This window comes from Sus scrofa, chromosome 7, assembly GCF_054392235.1.
Source record: "Sus scrofa isolate SSC_HxYL_T2T_F1_AM1 chromosome 7, Sscrofa_HxYL_maternal_Yorkshire_Landrace_v2.0, whole genome shotgun sequence".
Classification (NCBI taxonomy): domain Eukaryota; kingdom Metazoa; phylum Chordata; class Mammalia; order Artiodactyla; family Suidae; genus Sus; species Sus scrofa.
Window position 1 is genome coordinate 54,451,093 of NC_139389.1, and position 22,754 is coordinate 54,473,846.

The 22,754-nt window shown below is 44.1% G+C and overlaps 1 protein-coding gene across 19 annotated transcripts in view; it reads right to left on the bottom strand.

The window, feature by feature from the left end:
- PKHD1 (PKHD1 ciliary IPT domain containing fibrocystin/polyductin) overlaps window positions 1-22,754 on the bottom strand; it is a 479,188-nt gene that overhangs the window by 420,901 nt on the left and 35,533 nt on the right. For all 19 annotated transcript variants that reach the window (XR_014810260.1, XR_014810261.1, XR_014810262.1 and 16 more), the window contains 11 exons: window positions 21,880-22,021; window positions 17,706-17,820; window positions 16,012-16,290; window positions 14,322-14,411; window positions 14,138-14,228; window positions 10,985-11,127; window positions 9,598-9,728; window positions 8,425-8,600; window positions 7,056-7,194; window positions 4,121-4,248; window positions 403-587 (listed from right to left, as the gene is read on the bottom strand). Coding sequence is in view for 16 of the 19 variants with exons in the window: in XM_084968324.1 (XP_084824450.1) it covers window positions 403-587; window positions 4,121-4,248; window positions 7,056-7,194; window positions 8,425-8,600; window positions 9,598-9,728; window positions 10,985-11,127; window positions 14,138-14,228; window positions 14,322-14,411; window positions 16,012-16,290; window positions 17,706-17,820; window positions 21,880-22,021 (1,619 nt within the window). In the remaining 3 variants the exon portion in view is untranslated. The remainder of the gene's footprint in view (window positions 1-402; window positions 588-4,120; window positions 4,249-7,055; window positions 7,195-8,424; window positions 8,601-9,597; window positions 9,729-10,984; window positions 11,128-14,137; window positions 14,229-14,321; window positions 14,412-16,011; window positions 16,291-17,705; window positions 17,821-21,879; window positions 22,022-22,754) is intronic.

Genomic DNA, 22,754 nt, shown 5'->3' on the forward strand with positions numbered 1-22,754 from the left:
TATTTTCTAAAACCCTAAATATGCAAGAGCATCTGGTTTTGTCATTATCCAAAGACAGCAAATCCTTTCCTAAACTTCCTTCTGCTGTGCCATCTGCCTCCACGATAATCTAAGTCAATCACATCTGCTTAAATTATCTGATAACAGATGTAGAATTATTATCTGGTGGACACTGACCAACAATGCCTCTACCCACACTGAGTTAGGAAAGGAGCTATTGGGTTTAAATTGCTTTGCCAGGACTATGAGATATAAACTATGCCTTGAAAACTTTCAGAAAGATCATTGAACCCCCTTACTTGACAATCCAGTCAAAGTTAACAAATCACTACAGTTCTCATTCATATAGTTTATTTCTCCAGAGCACCAAATCCACAAAACCAAAAGGGATATCATACATACCCTGATGAAGTTAGGCAAGTCCCCAACCTGGGTGGACCAGGAGAGGGTCCACACGTGTTCGTAGCAAGACTTAAGAGCCTCTGTCACAGTGAAGTCACTGACATTGAGGTACCTGGATGTGAAATCATCAGCATTGTCCTGCAAGAGCTTTTGGAGGTGACTGGCTGAGATGTGCACAGGGACACCTGTGGGAGAAGGGTTTTTTGTTTGTTTGTTTTTCTTTTTTAGGGCCACACCTGCAGCATGTGGAAGTTCCCAGGCTAAGGGTCAAATGGGAGTTGCAGCTGCCAGCCACAGCCATAGCCACAGCAACACCAGATCCGAGCTGTGTCTGTGACCTACACCACAGCTCAAGGCAACACCCGAATCCTTAACCCACTGAGCGAGGCCAGGGATTGAACCTGGGTTGGGTTCTTAACCTGCTCAGCCACAACAGGAACTCCCTGGGAGAAGGGTTTGATACAGAAAATACAGAACACTAATGACTCCACCTCACAGAGGCTCACATCAAGAGAATACATGTCAGGATGCCTATGACCTATGGGGAAGACCCTCAAGTTCAAAACATAGCTTCATGAGAATCCTTAGCCCAGGTATTCCACTTTTAAGGCAAATATAAGTTGATGCTCACTTTTTATGACACGTTTAATCGTCATCCCATTTCTCCCACAGAGAACACAGTCACATCAGACAAAACCATCTCAACTTTCAACTCCAAATGTAAATTCCACACACCCTGGTAATGCCTGAAAGTCTAATTAACTATTGGGTTTTTCCCCAGAAAAATGTAGCTGGCCCTGGGAACAGAGAAAAGTTGGCCACTTTTCACAGGGAGTGGGTAGAGCACAGAGCAGCTGACACCCATAAAAACTTAGCCAATCCAGCTGAGGGATGTTGGCACTGAACTTCGGTTTCACCATTAGAATTTCCTTTAAGCCCAACCAGCTGCTTCCCCATCCCACATCCCCGTAGGAAAACAGCGAGGCTCTAAGCTTAAGCTTTGCTTGTGTTTGAACCCTGTTCTACACTGTACCAAGAGTTTCCATTTCATTAGCTACTCCCAACAGCCCCGTGGCTGGGGTCCTCTGGATAGTCTGATGCCAACGTGAGAGACAAAGAAAAGGAAACCCAATGGGGTTCAGAAGCTTGCTAATCAAGTGAGAAGGGTTTAGATTAAAACTCAGGTTGCCTTTTATCTACTCAAGTGCCTTCCTCTTGAATCCCACACTGCCCTGGAGTGTTCATGAAATCCCACTGTATTTCCAAAATACAAACAAAATTTTCATCTTTTTAAAAAAGATTGTTCTCTGCTGGGTGGGAGGTAGAGAGTGGATGGACTGGAAGTTTGGGGTTAACAGATGCAAACTATTACATTTAGAATGGATATGCAATGAGGGCCTACTGTACAGCACAGCAAACTATATCCAATCATTTGTGATAGAACATGATGGAGGATAATATGAGAAAAAGAATGTGTGTGTGTATATATATACATATATATATATATATATATATATATGACTGGGTCAATTTGCTGTACAGCAGAAATTGACAAAACATTGTAAATCAACTATAATAATTTTTTTAAAAAAAATTAAAGGAGATTGTTCTACATGAAGACATAAAATGAGGGCCATCACCACAGGTTACGACGGGCTCCCCCTCCCCCAACCCAACCCCACCCCACCCCCAGTGGTTCTGCAGGCAGTGATGTGGGGACCATCAGCAATAGAACATGATGCAGGAAAAGTCTCTCTACAGACAGGCTGCAATTCTCATTTGTGAGAAAAGAAACAGCACAGGAATGGACTTCATAGAGGCAGGTCTCTGATGTACTTACGAGCCCATTTATCAGACTTCAGCAGCCCAGGGGCCATCAGCTTTTCCTAAGTTGCCCTTTTCGAGTAAAAACACTACTCCACGCCTATACCCATGAAGATTCTGTGCAAGCCCAGCATCTCTCTGCTTGAGAGCACAGAAGACTTTTGGACCATGTGTCAATTTTTATCCAGCCACTCTCAAGTTCTCCCGAGCCTCCTTTCTTTTCTTTTCTTTTCTTTCTTTCTTTTTTTTTTTTTTTTTTTTTTATCTTTTTGCCTTTTCTAGGGCCGCTCTTGGGGCATATGGAGGTTTCCAGGCTAGGGATCTAATAGGAGCTGTAGCCGCCAGCCTACACCAGAGCCACAGCAACGCAGGATCTGAGCTGCATCTGCGACCCACACCAGAGCTAACGGCAATGCCGGACCTTTAACCCACTGAGAGAGGCCAGGGATCGAACCCGAAACCTCATAGTTCCTAGTCGGATTCGTTAACCACTGAGCCACGACGGGAATGCCTCCTAAGCCTCCTTTCTAACTTCCCCTACTTTTTTACCAAATAACATGTTAGAATCCCTTCTCATCCTGTCCTCTGAGACGTGTACATATATGAGGATTGAGGAACTGTTCTACCCTCATGGCAGCTGAAAGCTCTTTCTTCAGTTGTTATGATCCCTAAAATCCTCAATACCGTATGGCCTCACTGTGGGGTTTAATTTGGAAGGTCCATGGCTGCCACAGATCTTGGCCTAGGAAACTCTAGAGAGAAGAGGACTGATCAAGAGTATCCCATTTTGGTGCAATGGGATTGATGGCACCTCTACAGCACCAGGACCCAGGTTCAATCCCCAGCACAGTGGATGAAAGAATCCAGCATTGCCACTGCTGTGGTGTAGGTTATAACTGCAACTCGGATCTGATCCCTAGCTAGCCCAGGATCTCCATGTGCCACTGGGTGACAAAGGAAGAAAGAGAGAGAGAGAGAGAGAGAGAGACAGACAGACAGAAAGAAAGAAAGAAAGAAAGAAAGAAAGAAAGAAAGAAAGGAGGGAGGGAGGAAGGGAAGGAAGGAAAGAAGGAGGAAAGGAAAGAAGGAAGGAAGGAAAGAAGGAAGGAAGGAAGAAAAGGGAGAAAGAAAAAAAAAAAAGACCTGAAAATCAAAGATTCAAGTTCATATCTAGACCACACCATCAACTACTGGTATGAGCTTTAGGCAAGGCTGAGTACAGTGGGCTGAACAGTGATCTTCAAAAAGATCCGTGTTCTAATTCCTGGAAACTATGACTATTACCTGATAGAGTAAAAGATGTGGTTAAGGGTCTTGAGAAGATGGGTTCATCCTGGATTACCCAGGTGGTCCCTCAATGCAATCATGTCCTTATAAGAGAGAAGAGAGGGAGCCTGGAGACAGAAGAGGAAGAGACAAAGAGATGATGGAGGCAGGGGTTGGAGTAGTGCACCTGCAGCCAAGGGATGGTGGAAGCCACCAGAAGCTGGAAGAGGAAAGAAATGGATCCACCCTTAGAGACTTCAGAGGGAGTGTGGTCCTGCCAACAATTTTATTTTGGACTCTGGCCTCCAAAACAGTAAGAGAATAAATTTCTGTGGTTTTAAGCCACCAAGGTTGGAGCAATTTGTGATGACAGCCCCAGAAAGCTAATCCACTCAGTTTCCACATCTATAAAACTAAAAGTTTGGGATCTTATTAACAATGATAGGCTGTTGTTAGCATCCAGATCTTTAAGTTTAAGAAGGTCATTCTCAGACACTAGAAGATTAAAAAAAAGTAGAGTAACTTTAAGACCGCCACCCTCCTGGTGGTCCTACAGGATATTATTTCCCTGGGGATCTGCTAAAAGCATCAATGAGACATGCCTCACACCCCCAAGTGGCCCCTTTACCAGGAATCTCTGTGTTAGAAAGGTGGATGCGGAAATGTCCTCCTAAAGGCGGACTTGTCCTCTGCAGTCTCTGTGTTGTCACCTGAACCAACCCGGATCCTTCTTCTGCCCCTTCGGGGAGCACAGAGCTGTGACATGTCAGAAACAAAACATTAACCACAGTGGCCCTCCAGCGCTGCTCCAGATAAAACACAGCTCCATCTCGAAGACTAGGGAGTCTCTGACCTTTCCAGACTGTGAGCCCCAAGCTCCCAAATACTGGGTGCTCCTCTCCCATCACAGCAGAGAAGAGGTAGGGTGAATACTAGGGCTCCTTAGGAGTGCTCCCCCTCCCTCCACTGACTGAGAGCACAGGGACCCAGAGGGAAGAGTGATGACTGGCGGCTGCTGCTCTGGTCCTGATGCAGAGAGGGTGGGGATCCCGATGTTCTCTAACCGCATTTGCACAGAAGCAAAACAGGGTCCTGGTCCACAGACACCTCCCCACTCAGCATCCCCAGCAGAAACAGGCCACTCCATCTAGCCAACTCCCTATCCAGTGCCTGTGTGCAAACACACTGCCTGCCTAAACCTGTTTTTAATGCAATAAATGGGTCAGATAAATCAGGACACACCACGAGATGGAATACTGTTCAGCCTTTAAAAACCATATTTTAGAAGCATGCCTAATGAAGTGGGGAAATATTCCATTTATTCCATTAGGTGAAAAGGGAACATGTTGCAAATATAATGTGTTATGTGTGGTCCCAATTTGAGGTTTAAAAAGAACATATATACTGGAGTTCCCTGGTGACATAGCAGGTAAATGCTCTGGCATTGTCACTGCTGTGGTGGGGGTTTGATCCCTGGCCCAGGAATTTCCACATGCCACAGAGGTAGGCAAAAAAAGTAAATATAAAAATATATGATGTATATATGAGATATACAAAATACATATATGCATACAAATATATATATCATATAATATAGTACTATATATTATACGATATACATATTTGTGTATATATATTGTATATGTAGTACAACGTATATATATTTGTATACATATGTATGCAAAATACATATATATATGTATACAAAAACTGCTTGGGGAAAAGTCTGTTAGAACATGGATCCAGTGTGTTAATATAAATTATCTCTGAGCAGAAAGAGTATGAGTGCTTTGTATCTTTTTCTAGGTGAGTTTCTGTATTTTCTAAATTTTCAACACTAGGTATGATTTCTATCAATAATATTAAGTACTGCCTATTGAGGTGCATGTGAACACCATACAGAAACCAGCAACGTGATACTATCTGTGTTGGGGGACTGAATCTAAGAGAGACCACTTGGATGGTTGTCCTGCTTAAGCTGGAGGCTTCCCCAAGGAGCTAAGGGACTTGAGGAAAACTCATAAAGGGAGGTTGTGAGGACCACTCTCCGTATGGACCTGTTCCGAGTAACCTAAATGATACTCCCTAATGTCAGAGTTAATAACTTTGGACCACAGGCTGATATAACGGCTCCCTCTCCACCACAGAAGCTCTTTCACTCCTTCATTCTATTGATGTTTGCATCTTTCTGTCCAGAGAAACATGAAACACTAAGTGAAGGAAAATGGAGCACAGATTCAAGCTTTTTTTAATGCCTATTTTTTATATACCATCCCAAGCATGATATAATTATGAGATCTCATTCTGGAACATGATAGAAAGAGATGGGGAGAAAAAAAGAAATGTTTAAGACAGAGCATTCACATGCACCTCAGTGTTCATTGCATCACTATTTACAATAGCCATGGCATGAGGCAACCTAAACGTCCATCAACAGAAGATTGGATAAAGAAGATGTGGTACATATACACAATGGAATACTACTCAGCCATAAAAAGGACAAAATATTGCCATTTGCGGCAACATGGATGGACCTAGAAATGATCCAGAGAAAGACAAATATCATATGAGATCACTAACATGTGGAATCTAATAAAAATGACACAATAGAACTTACAGAACAGAAATAGACTCAAAGATTTCAAAACCAAATATATGTTTGCCAAACACGGGGTGGAGGGAGTGACTAGAGGGTTGGGATTGATACATACACACTACTGTATATAAAATAGATGGGTAACAAGGACCCACTGTACAGCACAGGGATCTTTCCTCAGTACTGTGTAATAACCTGAATCTGAAAAGGAATGGATATATGTATATGTATAACTGATTTATTTTGCTGAATGCCTGAAATTAACACAACTTTGTAAGTCAACTATATTCTAATTTTTTTTTTAAAAAAAAAGACAGGGTACCTCAATTCTTCCCATTCTTCTAGGATTTTAGTGCAAAATTAAAAGAACAAATTAGGGCACATGTGTTCCAGGAGCTTGGGGGAGCCTGAGTCTTAGTTACTGCTTTGTAAACTGTGGTTAGGGCTGAGTGAAGAAGCAAAGCATATGGGGCTCTAGTGCCATCTGGTGGTGAGCTCTGAGAACTAGCCGGCTTTCTTACTTGGACTATTTCATTTTGCCTCAAAAGATACCAGTAAGATAGCAGGGATGGAAGGAGAGGAGCAAAATGAAAACAGTGATAATGTGAACCTCTGAAAAGAATCAAAATACAACTACTTATAAACATATTAACTAGGAAATTAGTACTTAAAGTGGAGTCCCCAGATCAGTAGAATCAGCCTTGCCTGGGAACTTATTAGAAACGCAAATGACCAGGCCCTGCTCCAAACCTACTGAATTAGAGATGGTGTGATTAGAGCCCAGAAATTTGTGTTTTAACCTCCAGGTAAGTATGATTCAGCAGCATGCTTAAGATTGAGAATTATTGCTTTAAGCGACAAGGCAGTTAGCTTTTTCCTATTTAAAAAAAAAAAAAAAAAGTCCCACTCTGTGTCTTCTAAGGCCAGTTAGCAATTTTAAGGAGAGTAAGCAAAGATGATGCCCTACCTTGCACTGATGAGCGGGAGCTCCAGGCCACACCCCACCAACCAGGAGGTCACATTGTAGACGGGAGGGGATCCCACCACTGAGAGTAACTCCACCAGGTTCCCACCAGGGCGAGCAGTTCCAGAGTCAGCCTGAGACACTAGAGACCAATGATCCAGTCATTGTCAAGTACATCAAGATGGCAGCTCTGCTGTGCAGAAGGCACCAGCTGGAGATGCTGAGTTACTCATGCCTCCGCACACACTTAAAGCAGAGATTCCTACCTATCTGCTGCCATGAAGAGAAAAGGAAGAGGAGGCAGTTTAGTTGCCAAAGGAAAATGGTATAAGGAAACAATGACTAATTCACAGTAAAGTTCAATAAACCCCAAGCCAGCCAAGAGTCACTGCCTGTGCCACTGGAGATCACCTCTCCCCCCCAACACATATAGTTCATCTAGATGGCCCCCTTTCCTCCTTTCCTTCCCAAAGCAGCTCCAGGAACACAAGTTGATCCCTCTCAGGAGCCCTGAACACATAGGGCACAAACCAAAGTTTTATCCACGGCTTGGAGTCAACACGGGTGCAGAGAAAGTGCAAGCTCTAAGACAGACCATTGTTCAGATCCTGATTTTCCACTTCTATCAGGCTACCATTTGGCTCATCTACATAACCTCTCTAAGATTCCATTTTCTCATTTCTAAAGTGGAACTCAAGACACATATCAGTCTGCCTAGCAGGCAGAATTTGGTGAGATGCCAGCTTTAAATGACCAGCACCACGGAGTTTAAGTCTTTCTCTTCGATGAGGCACCATGTAAGGGGCAGCTTCTCTTCCAAGTCTGTGCAATCTAGACAGCAAACAGTTTAAAGGCAGCATCTTTGCAGGCTCGGTGCTGAGCACGACACAGGTACAGAGTAAGTGCTCGATAAAAGTTGATTTGCTGAGTATGGAGTCATTGAAGGTTTGGTTCTGGTGTCAAGGATCTCGGGGTTCCAGTCTCCCCCACATCCCAGCTGATCTGGGGCAAGACACTCAGCCACCCTTCTTAGATTTAGTTTCCTCACCTAGAGAGTGGGGATGGTAGGACCATCTCATAGGGTTCTGAGAACTAAATGAGAAATACAGGGTAGTTACCACTAGATAAAAAGAACATTCACAGAGGATATTAGAATATAATGTTAAGTTGTTCAGATGAACATCAGGCAGTTAACTAGGACTATTGAGACCAACTGTGTAGAGATTATGAAGGAAGAAGGAAGGAAGGAAGGGAGGAAGGGAAGGAAGGAGAAAAGAAAGAGAGGGAGAGAAAGAAAAGCAGCCTCTCTAGAAAAGTCTAAGGATCACATTTGATGGCCAGGTCCTTGGAGGAGAGCAGATTCGATAATCACCTGTTAGGTTAGTGTCTGCAATAAAAATCTCATCCACAGAGAACACGCCCATCTCCGGAGACAAAGGCAGGAGGACAATCTGATGAACCAGCACTGAGGAGTTCACAGGAGGTGGCTGGAGGGGCAAGGAATGCTGCACACACACCTTCCAGAGGTCAGTGCAGGTGAACTGCCAGCTGAAAACAAGCACAGAGCAGAAAGGGGCCTCCTGTGAGCACATCAGTCCTCTCCCGAGAGCTGCAGTTCTCCAACCTGGGGCTGAGGCCCATGCAGCCAGGAGACCCCATCAGCCCTGTAAGCCATGGTACAAGCACCCGGCCACGATGGGCTCAGTAAGCTGTGGATGCAACACCCATGAGTCATGCTTTAGTCCGCCATCCATCATGCCACCCAATATCAGTGGTACATTCAAATGACAGTATAACTGTGTGTCCTCAGCAGCTCACATGTTAGGCTCTAACCACTGAGAAGATGCATGCTCTTCGACAGAACCAGACTCATTTAGGTCTAAAACCAATTACAAAACCCACAGAGATATGGAAAGAGCACTGAATCAGGGAATCAAGATGCCTGAATTTTATTCTGGCATCTTTGTTCACTCACAGAATGAATTTTGGTGAATCACCAATTCTCTGGGCCCCCATTTTTCTCATCTGTAATGTCAAGGAATGGTCCCTAAAATCTCTTACAAAGATGATGGTCTGTGATTCTATCCCTATGAGAAATGTCAGACTCTTCCTAGGGAGTATTTGATATGTTAACAACTGAGTGCTCTTTTTTTTTTTTTTTTTTTTTTTTTTTCTTCTTCTTCTTAGAGCTGCACCTGTGGCATATGGAAGTTCCCAACCAGGGGTCTTATCAGAGCTGCAGCTGCCAGCCTACACCACAGCCACAGCAATGCTGGATCCTCAACACACTGAGCAAGGCTAGAAATTGAACCTGAATCTTCGCGGACACTATGGTAGGCTCTTCATCTGCTGAGCCACAAAGGAGACTCCACTAACTATTCTATCAAATTTCTTTGCCAAGTCAAATGCATTCAGAGCTGAAGTGGCATCTGAGACCCCAATATCCGTGAACGTTAGGACCTCCCATAGGCCACTGTCCCCAGGAGAGCTAATCATCCCAGCCAGTAGAATATCCCACCACACCTGCCCGAGGATTAGTGACTACCTGCTGGGACTGGTCCCCGCGAGGCTCCAGTCACAGGTGACGTTCTTCTTCATGGTGTTTTGAAAGCCGATCGTGAAGGACAGGATCACCCTCAGGATCGTGTACACGTGGGCCTTGTACGCAATGCACAACTAGAGACACCAAACAAGTCCTTCAAATCTGTCACTAAGAGGCAGCCATTCCCGCAACATGTGTCTAGGACGGTCTGCCCCCGAGAACCTGCCTCGAACTCTGAGAGATGGTCAGCCCGGCCCTGCCCTGCCGGAGCTTACCACTCTAGCTGGAGAGACAACGAATTTAGAGTAAATTGTTATGTAACCAACAGAGAGTTATTCAATGCCAAGCACTATGCCATCTCAATTTAGAGCATCTCCATTATCCCCAGATACCTGTGCAACCTTGAGGAAGTCACTGAACCTCTCTGAGCCTCCTTCCTTTACCCTAACTCTCCAGCATCCTCAGCTTCTAATTCTGAGTTTAGTAAAACTGTTTGGCATGAGAAGGCTTTGGAGCAGGATTTTTCAACTATGACACTGTTGACATTTGGCTAATGATTTTCGGGGTGGGAGCGGCACTGCCCTGTGTCTTCTAGGATGTTTACAATATTCCTAGAACCTACCCACTGGATGCCAGTAACACTTCCCCAGTTGTGAAGACCCAAAATGCCAACTCTCCCCTAGGGGGGCAAATTCTCACCCCCACTGGGAGCCCCTGCTGTAGAGGAAAGGCTGAGACAGGTGGTGACCCATCCCGAACCACTTAGTCCCAGCTCCCCCTGCCCTTCAACTAGGAAAAGACTTGAAAGCAACACCATGAGTCAGCCACCTCAGGAGGGCTCACTCCGGTTCCCAAGGGCAGAGCTACTGATGCAGAGGATAAAGGAGATATTGAAGGGACGTGTTTGTCCATCCATCAATAATAATAATAACTATAATAAATAATAATGACCTACCTGAAAGCAGTCTTAACCACTGCCCGAGCACTTTACTAGCTTATCTCATATAGCCTTTACCAAAAACCTGAGAGGCAGACCGCACTATTACCCACTTCACCCATGAATACCCATGAATAAAGTAAGACACAGAGAACGTGCAGGGTATCGAGTCAGTTCAAAACCAGAGTCTAGACTCTGCTCAGTATCTAAAGAGCCAAGAAAATACTAGCGCAGATCAAAACTCCCTCAGGTCTCAGCTCATTCAAAGGCATGTCCATGGAACAACGAGGTAAGGGAGGACCAGAGGTGTGTATTCACAGCTGACACCTGGCACCTTGGCCCGTAACGCCCTGGGGAGTCACCACAGTCACTCCTTTGTGCTTCTGCTTCTTCAGTCTCAACCCCAGAGAAGAATTCCAATCCCCACCCTCCCACCTGAGGGCTGCTGCTTACGTGTGTGTACTGATCTAGCCGGTAGCCCCTCTGGGCAGCAGGCGGTGTCAGGACAAGGTGATGAGGCTGATGGAGACTGAACCTCCCACAGAAGGGCTCCGTCCCACTGGTGATGTTCCCATCTGAACTGGAACCTTCCAGCCCTGAATGCAGTTGGGGTAAAAGAAGACAGGTGTCAGTCATCAAGACAGTGTGGTACTGGTACCAAAACAGACAGACAGACCAATGGAACAGAATAGAGAACCCAGAAATAAACCCAGACACCTACGGTCAATTAATCTTCAACAAAGGAAGCAAGAAGATAAAATGGGGAAAAGACACTCTTTTCAGCAGATGGTGCTGTGAAAACTAGACAGCCGAATGTAAGTCAATGAAACTGGAACATGCCCTCACACCATGCACAAAAATAAACTCAAAATGGCTTAAAGACTCAAAGATAAGGAGTTCCCATCGTGGTGCGGTGCTTAACAAATCCGAATAGGAACCATGAGGTTGCGGGTTTGATCCCTGGCCTGGCTCAGTGGGTTAAGGATCCAGCCATGAGCTATGGTGTAGGTCACAGAAACGGCTTGGATCCTGTATTGCTGTGGCTATGGCTGTGGCCAGCAGCTGTAGCTCCAACTCAACCCCTAGCCTGGGAACCTCCATATGCCATTGGTGCAGCCCTAAAAAAAAAAAAAAAAAAAAAAGACTTAAAAGATAAGATAAAACAGATAAAACACCATCAAACTCCTAGAAGAGAACACAGGCAAAACATTCTCTAACATCAACCTTACAAATGTTTTCTCAGGTCACTTTCCCAAAGCAATAAAAATAAAAAGCAAAAATAAACCAATGGGACCTAATCAAACTGACAAGCTTTTGCACAGCAAAGGAAACCTTAAAAAAAAAAAAAAAAGACAACTTACAGAATGGGAGAAAACAGTTTCAAATGATTCAACTGACAAGGGCCTAATCTCTAAAATATACAAACAACTTATACAACTCAACAGCAAAAAAAGCCTGTGGAAAAATGAGCAAAAGACCTTAATAGACATTTCTCCAAAGAAGATATACAGACGGCCAACAAGCACATGAAAAAATGCTCAACATCACTGATTATTGGAGAAATGCAAATCAAAACTACTATGAGGTACCACCTCACACCAATCAGAATGGCCATCATTAATAAGTCCACAAATAACAAATGCTGGAGAGGATGCAGAGAAAAGGGAACCTTCCTGCACTGTTGATGGGAATGTAAATTGGTATAACCACTGTGGAGAACAGTATGGAGGTACCTTAGAAAACTATACATAGAACTACCATATGACCCAGCAATCCCACTCTTGGGCACATATCCAGACAAAACTTTCCTTGAAAAAGATACATGCACCTGAATGTTCATTGCAGCGCTATTCATGATAGCCAAGACATGGAAACAACCCAAATGTCCATTGACAGATGAATAGATTAAGAAGCTGTGGTATATATACCCAATGGAATACTACTCAGCCATAGAAAAGAACAAAATAATGCCATTTGCAGCAACATGGATGGAACCAGAAACTCTCATACTGAGTGAAGTAAGTCAGAAAGAGAAAGACACCATACGATATCACTTATATCTGGAATCTAATATATGGCACAAATGAACCTTTCCACAGAAAAGAAAAGCATGGACTTGGAGAACAGACTTGTGGTTGCGAAGGGGGAGGGAGTGGGATGGACTGGGAATTTGGGGTTAATAGATGCAAACTATTGCCTTTGGAATGGATAAGCAATGAGATCCTGCTGTATAGCACTGGGAACTATGTCTAGTCACTTATGATGGAGCATGATGGAGGATAATGTGAGAAAAAGGAACGTATATGTGTATATGTGACTGGGTCACCTTGCTATACAGTAGAACATTAACAGAACACTGTAAACCAGCTATAATGGAAAAAAATAAAAATCATTATAAAAAGAAGACAGGTGTAAAGGTTAAATGGAGCTTCCCAGCAAGTCTGCAGGAGATAGGTTATGGGTTTGCCATAACATTGGCCCCTCTGCCTTCGGGCGAGCTGGATAGGGCTTAAGGGAGCAGGCACTCTGCACACACTCCACCCCTCACCCTCACCCCCCCAACCCCAGTGTGAAGGCTCCAGCCATTAGAAACCCTACCCCTATGCCATCAAAAATCTATTACCATTTTCTGTGAGCATCAGGACACACAAAAAAGATAAGGCATGCTGACTGTAACTTAGTTCACCTTAGTAGTTTTATTTTTTTTTTTCAGGGCCACACCTGCAGCATACAAAGTTCCCAGGCTAGGGGTCCAATTGGAGCTTCAGCTGAGGCCTGTGCCACAGCCACCACAACATCAGATCTGAGCCATGTCTGTAACCTACACCACAGCTTATGGCAATGCCAGATCCTTAACCCACTAAGCAAGGCCAGGGATGGAACCCACATCCTCACAGAGATTATACTGTATCCTTAAGCTGCTGAGCCACTAGAGGAACTCCCATCTTGTTTGTTTGTTTGTTTGTTTGTTTAGAGCCACACCCACAACATATGGAGGTTTCTAGGCTAGGAGTTGAATCAGAGCTACAGCTGCCAGCCTACACCACAGCCACAGCAATGCAGAATCTGAGCCACGTCTGTGACCTACGCAACGGCTCAGGGCAATGCCAGATCCTGAACCCACTGAGCGAGGCCAGGGATCGAACCTGCACCCTCATCCACCTTAGTATTTTTAAAACATACCCTCACGTGTTTAAAATTTGTTAGACTACTGTCTTATGTAATAACTCCTTTATTTGAGATGCAATGTGACTTAAAGAAGATTTGCAATGTTTTACTGTTGCCTTACCCCACTTTCTGGTGTGAGACACAGTTCCTTACTCAACCCCCCCCAGCATCCTTGGTTTCTAACTCTGCTCCACCTGACAGCTCAGAAGGGACGCCTTTTCTTTCTCTGATTCCCTCACAAGCAGTCCCTCCCCAGCACACAGCTGCTTTCTTGGACACTCAGTGTCAGAATCTAGCCTCCATGTCTTCATTTGACAGAGTGCCCTCAGAGAGGAAACGAAGCTTGTTCCCATTTTAAAGGGAAAAAAAGAGAGAGAGAGAAAGAGAGAGGACACAGATGAAGAAGAGGGTCAGGATCTGTCAAACCAGGAGTGGTACCTTGTTCGAATCCTAGCCGGAGCAGGATGTTTGCCAAAAGGGGTTCCAGTTTGCATTTGACTGCAAGTAACTCCTCAATGGCTGTTTGAATCTGTTTTTTAAAAAATCGACCAGGAGTTCATCCCACGCATTTAAAGACCACCTCTAGTTCCCTCACCTCTCTTTTTGCAAAGAAAGTTCCCACCTGATAGGCCGTGGCATTTGCAGGGATCGGCTGGCTTGAGACATTGTCCCAGGTAAGGAAGAAGTTCCCTGTGCCGGACACAGTCAGCATCTACAAGGTCAAGAGTGACGGAATTAAATAACATGTGAGATTGAACCAGAAAGACAAGCTAGGATATACCTCTGTGGCTTGCTATTGCAATTTCCATTTCTTTTTTAATTCACTATCATCCAGAACTATCTGGAGAACAGGTGTCATCAGCTAAAGAAAACTTTTCTTGGAAGAATATACATATCTTGAGTTCCCGTTGCGGCCTAATGAATCTGACGAGTATCCATATGAGGACATGGATTCAATCCCTGCCCTCGCTCAGTGGGCCGGGGATCTGGCGTTGCCATGAGCTGTGGTGTAGGTTGCAGACGTGGCTTGGATCCTGCGTTGCTGTGGTATAGGCCAGCAGCTGTAGCTCCGATTGGACCCCCAGCCTGGGAACTTCCATATGCTGCTGGTGCGGCCCTAAAAAATCAGAAAAAGAAAAAGAATATACACATCAATCTCCCCATTGATGCATGACTCCCTCCTTCTCTTTAGAGCGTGACAACTTAACTGTGGCCCTTGAAGGGCCCACCTTCAGCCATTCTCAGCCAGTTCTCTCTCAGGGGTAGCTTGGGAGGCAGAAGCAGCTCCAGGCAGGTCACACTCTCTCAGAGGCCCATTCAGTCTCTACTTTGCTTCTGCTACATTCCCTTGCTGGGCACATCACAATTTTGCACTAAAAATAAGATCTATCATCTTATATCACTTGCTGTTTTCTACTTTGTCCTGTGGTTCTTTGTGTGCATGTTTGTTTATTTGTTTATTTATTTATTTATTTACTTTTAGGGCCTTGCCCATGGCATATTGAAGTTTCCAGGCTAGGGGTCAAATCAGAGCTGCAGCTGCTGGCCTGCACCGCACCCCAGCCACAGCAACGCCAGATCCAAACCACATCTGCAACCTACACTGCAGCTTGAGGAAACGCCAGATCCTTAACCTGAGCTGGGCCAGGGATCAAACCCACACCCTCATGGATACTAGTCGGGTTCATTTCCCCTGAGCCACAAGAACTCCATGTGTGCCTGTTTTATGATTAGACTGTAAGCTTTAAGAGGCACAATCCATAGTGAGTCATTCTTGCTTAACAAAAAGTACTCCAAACACAACATTGCAAAGCAACTGTACCTCAATTTTTAAAAAGTACACCAAACTTACTCAACCAAAATCTGGGGCACATCGAGAACCCCAAAGCCCTTGACCGTTACAAAGCAGACTTAGAAAACACAGCATATGGGGAAATAGAACCTGAATCTGTTGAAAAGCTATGCCATCTCATATGCGTACATTTAACACACATGCAAACATGTGTGTGGGTGTTAGGAGGACCTTATAGCCATACTGGGGAATATGTTTCCAAAGGAGGATTTGCCAGGAACTTAAATTCCTAAGACTAAGTACATGAGTAAAGGTCATCGTATTAATAAACCTTGGTAATTTTTTTTAAAGTCCTCACAATCCTATTGGATGGATATCCTGTCTCTTTGGCAGCAGAGTCATCATCACAGCTCAAATCTCCTGGCTCCCAGCCAACCATCCTTCCACTAGGTGGGTCTGTATTCCTTGCAGAGTTCAACCCCTGAACCCAGCCCCATGAAACAGGCAAGAACATGCAGACCTGGATTTCTGGAAGTCTCTGTGCATGGGCTCGGATCTGATGCTTCTCCCAGAGGTATGTGTTGACCACTTCAGGATTCAGCCAGGTGTTGTGGATCTGGACACCAATCCTCACCCCACTGCTGGGGGCTCTCCCTCGATGCTCTGCCTCCAGGTAGTATCTGGCTCCCCCAAGCAGCTCCAGCTGGGGGGTCTTCTGTGCCCAGATCTCTTCACCCCCATTCTGCTCCCAGGAGTCAAACCAGCTGGCAGTGCCCACCATGATGGAGGCCACTTTTACCTGCGCCCCAATCAACACATCAAGACCAGCACTGTGAAGCTTCTGGGCTTCTCTTTCTCAAACAGCAAGTGTCCAGACAGCTACTAATGAGGGATTTGGGAGTTGGTCTGCCTTTTCCATCAAATTGGCCCCATTACACTAGGACCTCTGCTTCTCCAGCTGTTCTTCTCTCTCTTTCTAAGTTAAAAAGTATTAAGATGAGGCTGGTTGGGTCATGTTCAGAGCTGGAACAGCCAACCTGAAACCCTAACTCTACATGATGCTGTGGATAAAGTCATATGAAGCCCTTTGAGAGACCTAGAGTGACCTGGCCACTTCAAAATCTGTGATGTTTCTCTAGTTAAGTAGGAAAGCAATTTCATAGAAGCATATTCATCATTTGGGAAAAAATGCTGTGGTTCTTTGTCAGCGGTGCTAGTTCATCTTGGCTGTTTGCTAAAACACATTTTCTTATCCTTCAAAGTGGATCAGAAAATTCCTGCATACGAGTTCCCGTTGTGGCTCAGTGGAAACAAATCCGACTAGGAACCATGAGGTTGCAGGTTTAATCCCTGGCCTTGCTCAGTGGGTTAAGGATTCAGCGTTGCCATGAGCTGTGGTGTAGGTTGTAGATGAGGCTTGGATCATACATTGCTGTGGCTGTGGCATAGGCCAGCAGCTATAGCTCCTTTTCAACCCCTAGCCTGAGAACCTCCATATGCCATGGGTGCGGACCTAAAAAAAAGAAAAAAGAAAACTCCTGCATGAAACAGACTACATCGCTACCCAAAATCAATGGGAAAGGCATAAGCTTTGGAGTCAGACAAATCTGAGTTCTAGATATGCCTCATGTTCCCAGGGGCCCTGGATCAGCCATACAACCTGTCTAAGCCTCAATTTCCTTATCTGGAAAACTTAAATAAATAGACATAGCTCACACAATGCTATGAAGATGAGAGATAAAACAGTTGTAGCATATGCTCAGCTTACAGTAAATGCTCAATAAACAGGCCAACACATTCAACCAAGCTCTTTTCCAACAATTAAAACCATGTAAATCATATCTTTCTTTTGTTTGTTTTTTTCTTAGGGCCACACTTGAGGCATATGGAAGTTCCTGGGCTAGGGGTCAAATCAGAGTTGCAGCTTCTGGCCATAGCCACAGCCACAGCAACATCTCATCCTTAACCCACTGAGAGAGGCCAGGGATCAAACCCACATTCTCACTGACACTATGTTGCGTTCTTAACCCTCTGAGCCACAATAGGAATTTATACATATAATTTTTTTAATTTAATGAAAAAAAAACTAAAATCCCTGGTTGCTTAATGGCATGTTACAACTCTCAGTACAGAGGAGAGTATTCATTTTGTCTTTTGGGTTTTTTTTCAGGAGTGAAGGGCTGGGGACAGGAAGAAGGAGAGGATGGTGAATACCTTGGTCTTTGGATCCTCTGACCGACTGAAATACAGGGACGCCTGGTTGTCAGCCTGGATCCAGAAAGTGTAATTATTTGTCTCTGGGGCCACAAAGAACCCACTGAGCCGTGCCCTGAAAAGCAGAGGAACACAGAGAAAGAAGCAAGGGCAATCAAGCCTGGAATCACTGACCCAGCACATGGTGCCCTGGGGCATTGTTTGTCTTTATGGTAATGAGGGGGAGGGGCTAACTCTGTGCTACGTGATTGGCCAGAGGCCTCTGGATGCAGCTACCCCTGCAGTGCTTGCCTGGCTCCCTACTCAGCCCATCTCTCTGCACTGGTGCAACTTCCTAGGAAGTCGTGACATCTTGTCTCGGGAAAGGTGTAGCCACAGTGTAGGGTCACCTAGAGGCTTAGCTAAGATCATTCACCTACACAGCCAGGACAGGGCCTAGCACATGGCAGGAACTCAATCTATACTAAATCTTAGTCTCATCATTAGAAATAAAGAGAGATTGCCAATCTGAGTTATGACCCGTTCTAGGATCCTGTTCCTCGTCTCTTCCTTCAAATTACTCATACTCCACAAGGTATTAATTAGGTCACCCCTCTGGCCAATGTCAGACATTAGCCATTTTACATTTAGCATGTTAATAATTATCAGTATATGTGGATAATTATAAATTAACAAAGATCTTTCTGCCAAACCATCCCACTTGCCTTCTGAACAACAGTTCTGCCGTTCTTTATGAAGGGAGTAAAGTGACAGTCATGAAATGGCCCCAAATGATATTGAGAGAGGCCACTTGCTCTTTTCTCCCTCTCACGGCAGACTTTAACTTGGCAGGAAACAGGAGTGTGTCTGTGTGAGATTTCATATTACCAGTGTGTCCTCTTTAAAGTACCATATTCCTGGAGAGGGATAAACTGAGAGAAAGGGATTAAAAGAGGCACACTACCATATCAAAATAGATAAAACAACAAGGTCCTACTGTATAGCACATGGTACTACATTCAGTAGCTTGTAATACCCTGTAAGGGAATAGAATTGGGAAAAAAGAATAGGGATATATACATATATATGTATAACTGAACCACTTTGCTATGCACCTGAAACTAACACAATATTGGAAATCAACTATATATATATACATATATATATATATATATATATGTATATATATATATATTTTTGTCTTTTTGTCTTTTTAGGGCCACACCTGAAGCATATGGAGGTTCCCAGGCTAGGGGTTGAATCAGAGCTACAGCTGCCAGCCTACACCACAGCCACTGCAACGCCAGATCCAAGCCAAATTTTCGACCTACACCACAGCTCACAGCAACGCTGGATCCTTAACCCACTAAGTGAGGCCAGGGATTAAACCTATGTCCTCATGGATACCAGTCGGGTTTGCTAACGGGGCCATGACGGGAACTCTCGACTATATTTCAATTTAAAAAAAAAAAAAATCCTAAGAATAAAGGACTGTGCCACCACGTAGTGTAGGTCTTTCATATGCAGAAATCTGAAGACTTGAAATCAGAGAAATTCAGAGCTTCATTCTGCCACTTGATAATGGCACATCATTGAAAAAGACACTTTACCTCTCCAAGAGTACAGTTCCTCATAGGCAAACTAGACCTGTAATTTCTTCCTCAGTTGTTGCAGCTCATGAATTCATTTATCTTAAAAGCCCTGAACATAGATATAAGTCAGTCTCTATGCGTTGAACTGAATAAGACACACTTGGAGGCACTGAGGAATTTCTGCACATGCTGCCTTGCCTGCCTCTACAGCTGTACATGTACATGACAAGGCTAGTCATTCCCAAAGGTAATGACCTTGAGAGACCTTCTAACTCTCTCAATGCTGAATGCAATGATGTGTTTAACATAAGTGATCAGCACATAGTTTTTCATTGCTGGAGGTTTACTAATTAAATAATATTTTACCAAGAAAAAAAAAAAAAAGCATTTGAGCTTACCAAGAACCTCAATGCCTATAGAGAGTATTTTTCCAATTAAAAATATTCTGGTCCACTGAGAAACATCAATGGAAAGTATTAACAATTTCAAATTAAAAGACATAACCGGCAACTTTGGAAAAGATTGCAGACAATTTTATGAAATATTTTTCAAATAAGACCACATTTTTTAATGTTTAAGATAAATCCTAATGGCTTAGTATTTTTTATTATAGTTGATTTACAATGTTGTGCCAATTTCTGCTGTACAGTAAAGTGACCCAGTCATAACGTATGTATATATATACATTCTTTTTCTCATATTATCTTCCATAGTGTTCTATCACAAGTGATTGGATAAAGTTCCCTGTGCTATACAGCAGGATCTCATTGCTTATCCAGTCCAAATGTAACAGTTTGCATCTACAAACCCCAAACTCCCAGTCCATCCCATTCCCTTCCCCTCCTCCTTGGCAACCACAAGTCTGTTCCCCATGTCTGTGACTCTGCTTCTGTTCTGTACTAATGGCCTAATATTTAAGATAGACAGAATTAAAAGATAACTACACTATCTCAATAAATACCAAGAATATTTTCTGAAAGTAGTTTTGAAAATAACTATGTAAAGATCCATCATTATCATAATTTAATCAATCAATATTCCAGGTTATTTATTTAGATTTTTTTTTAATTTTATAGCAGTAAGGCAGAAAGAATAGAAAGAGTTCTTGTCTGGTTTGTGGCTCCTCAAAATGACAGTTAGAGGGACATACAGTACAGGTCATACCAGATGGTCAAATGTCCTTTTGTCTTTTGAGGTGGCCTTTCTCCTAAATGCTCTCGCACACACTGAACACAGCTGAAAGGTTTTCCTTTGAACATTTTTGATGGTCCTCAAAAAGTGTGATAAAGATGCTGTATTAGGTGCCACACAAAAAAATCCCACAAATTATGGCCACTTTAAAACCTACATCCTGGTGGCTAGACATCTAATTAGTAAGGCTTCCAAAGCCATAGCAACTCTACTCTGTTCACAGATTTCCTTCCCTGCTTGGCTCCTTTGATGTCCGAAATTCCCTGAACAAGGAACAAAGCCTTCCGTTCTACAACCGAAATGACGTTCGAAATGGCCAAATCCTAGAAAGAGATCACAGGTTGGCTGGAATTCGCACACAGGAGGCCTGCCCAACCTCCTTGAGAAGCATGTTAAAAGGAATAGAGATCCAGAGTTCCTGTCGTGGCACAGCGTTAATGAATCTGACTAGGAACCATGAGGTTGCGGGTTCGATCCCTGGCCTCGCTCAGTGGGTTAAGGATCTGGCGTTGCCATGAGCTGTGGTGTAGGTCACACACATGGCTCGGCTCTGGCATTGCTGTGGCTGTGGTGTAGGCCGGCAGCTGTAGCTCTGATTAGATCCCTAGCCTGGGAACCTCCATATGCCTCGGGTGCTGCACTAAAAAGACAAGACAAAAAAAAAAAAAAAAAAAATGAAAAGAGATCCACCCCACAGTCAAGGAGCCAGCCAACCATAACTACACTAAGAGCTACCTGTGTTGCTACAATTCTCTAACTTTCTATGTGTTTAAGCCCAACTTAAAATATGAGACATTTTGGGCACATCCTTGAAGGAATGAAAAGGACAAAACTAAACAGGAAAACCATTACCACACTTCAGTCACTACTATAGAAAACAGTGTCTCCAGAGCCCATGGGAGTTTCCTCTGCTATGCAACCAGTCATCGGATTGACCCTGGGCACTAATTGGCTGTTTCACCAGAACTGTTCGCTGCCTGACCTCTGCTCCTTCATATGCTCAAAGGGCGAGCATTTTGCGTCTTTCTTTAGCACTACCCAGATGTCAGTTTCACCCCTTAACCATGGTCCTGCAGCAAGTTTGGCCCTGCTTTTTGACCAAGCTTCCTGGGCTACCCAGCTCAATGCTCTGATGAATAGTCAGTCCTCTCCAAAGCAAACCTCAAAGTAACCTGTAGAAAATATAAATTTTACTTTTTGATCGACAGTTAGTATGCACCCATAAAAGGCCTGTGGTCCACCAGCATAACCGATATGGGCTGAGAACCACGGTCCAACTTGGTTGCTGATGAATGGGTAGATGTTTTTCAGTTTTCCTCTGGAAATCTCGTTTCTTATTGACCTGTCTCCCAGCCTCAGCCAGGCCAGTAAAAATGTGTGTGACCGGGACTCCTGCTTTTCCTACAACATACCTGAAGGGTTGCCCTTCCTTTGACCAAAATCCAAATGGGGCACTGGCATTAGGGACGATCTGCCATCTGTACCCAGGGGTGGCTTCAGTCAGGTCCAAGCCCTCAGGAGCATCTCCAACTTCAAAAAGAAGTCCTCGATTGCCTGTAAGACATGGATGCTTCATAAATCTCAGAGGCTCTTTCTCCCCCAAGTGAGGGAACTGCTACTACAGATTACAGAGCAAAGATGGTCCAGGGATGATGTAGAAGGCAAGTCAACTGAGACTTGGATGGAGTAGGCCTGTGAGACGTTCTCTAGATAGTACACATTTCTGGAAAATGGAAAGCACTTTTTGGTGTAGGATGTAGTCTCTTGGAAAGAGAGACTTGACAAGGAACAGCTAGCAGGAATATTCTCAGAGGACCAAAGATAATGGAGCCCTTTTTAATGGGAGTGTCTGGGTACAAGAAAATGTGAAAGAACAAATGGAAGCTCGTCAAGACAGGTGTGGACTTAAGGATTTTTTTTTTTTTCTTTTGGTCTTTTTGCCATTTCTTGGGCCATTGCTGTGGCATATGGAAGTTCGCAGGCTAGGGGTCTAATCGGAGCTGTAGCTGCTGGCCTACACCAGAGCCACAGCAACGTGGGATCTGAGCCACATCTGCAACCTACACCGAAGCTCATGGCAACACCGGATCCTTAACCCACTGAGCAAGGCCAGGGATCAAACCTGCAACCTCATGGTTCCTAGTCAGATTTGTTAACCACTGCGCCACAACGGGAACTCCAAGGATTTTTTTTTTTTAATGACCACACCTGCAGCATATGGAAGTTCCCAGGCCAGGGATTGAATCTAAGCTGCAGCTTTGACCTATACCACAGCTTCAGCAACACC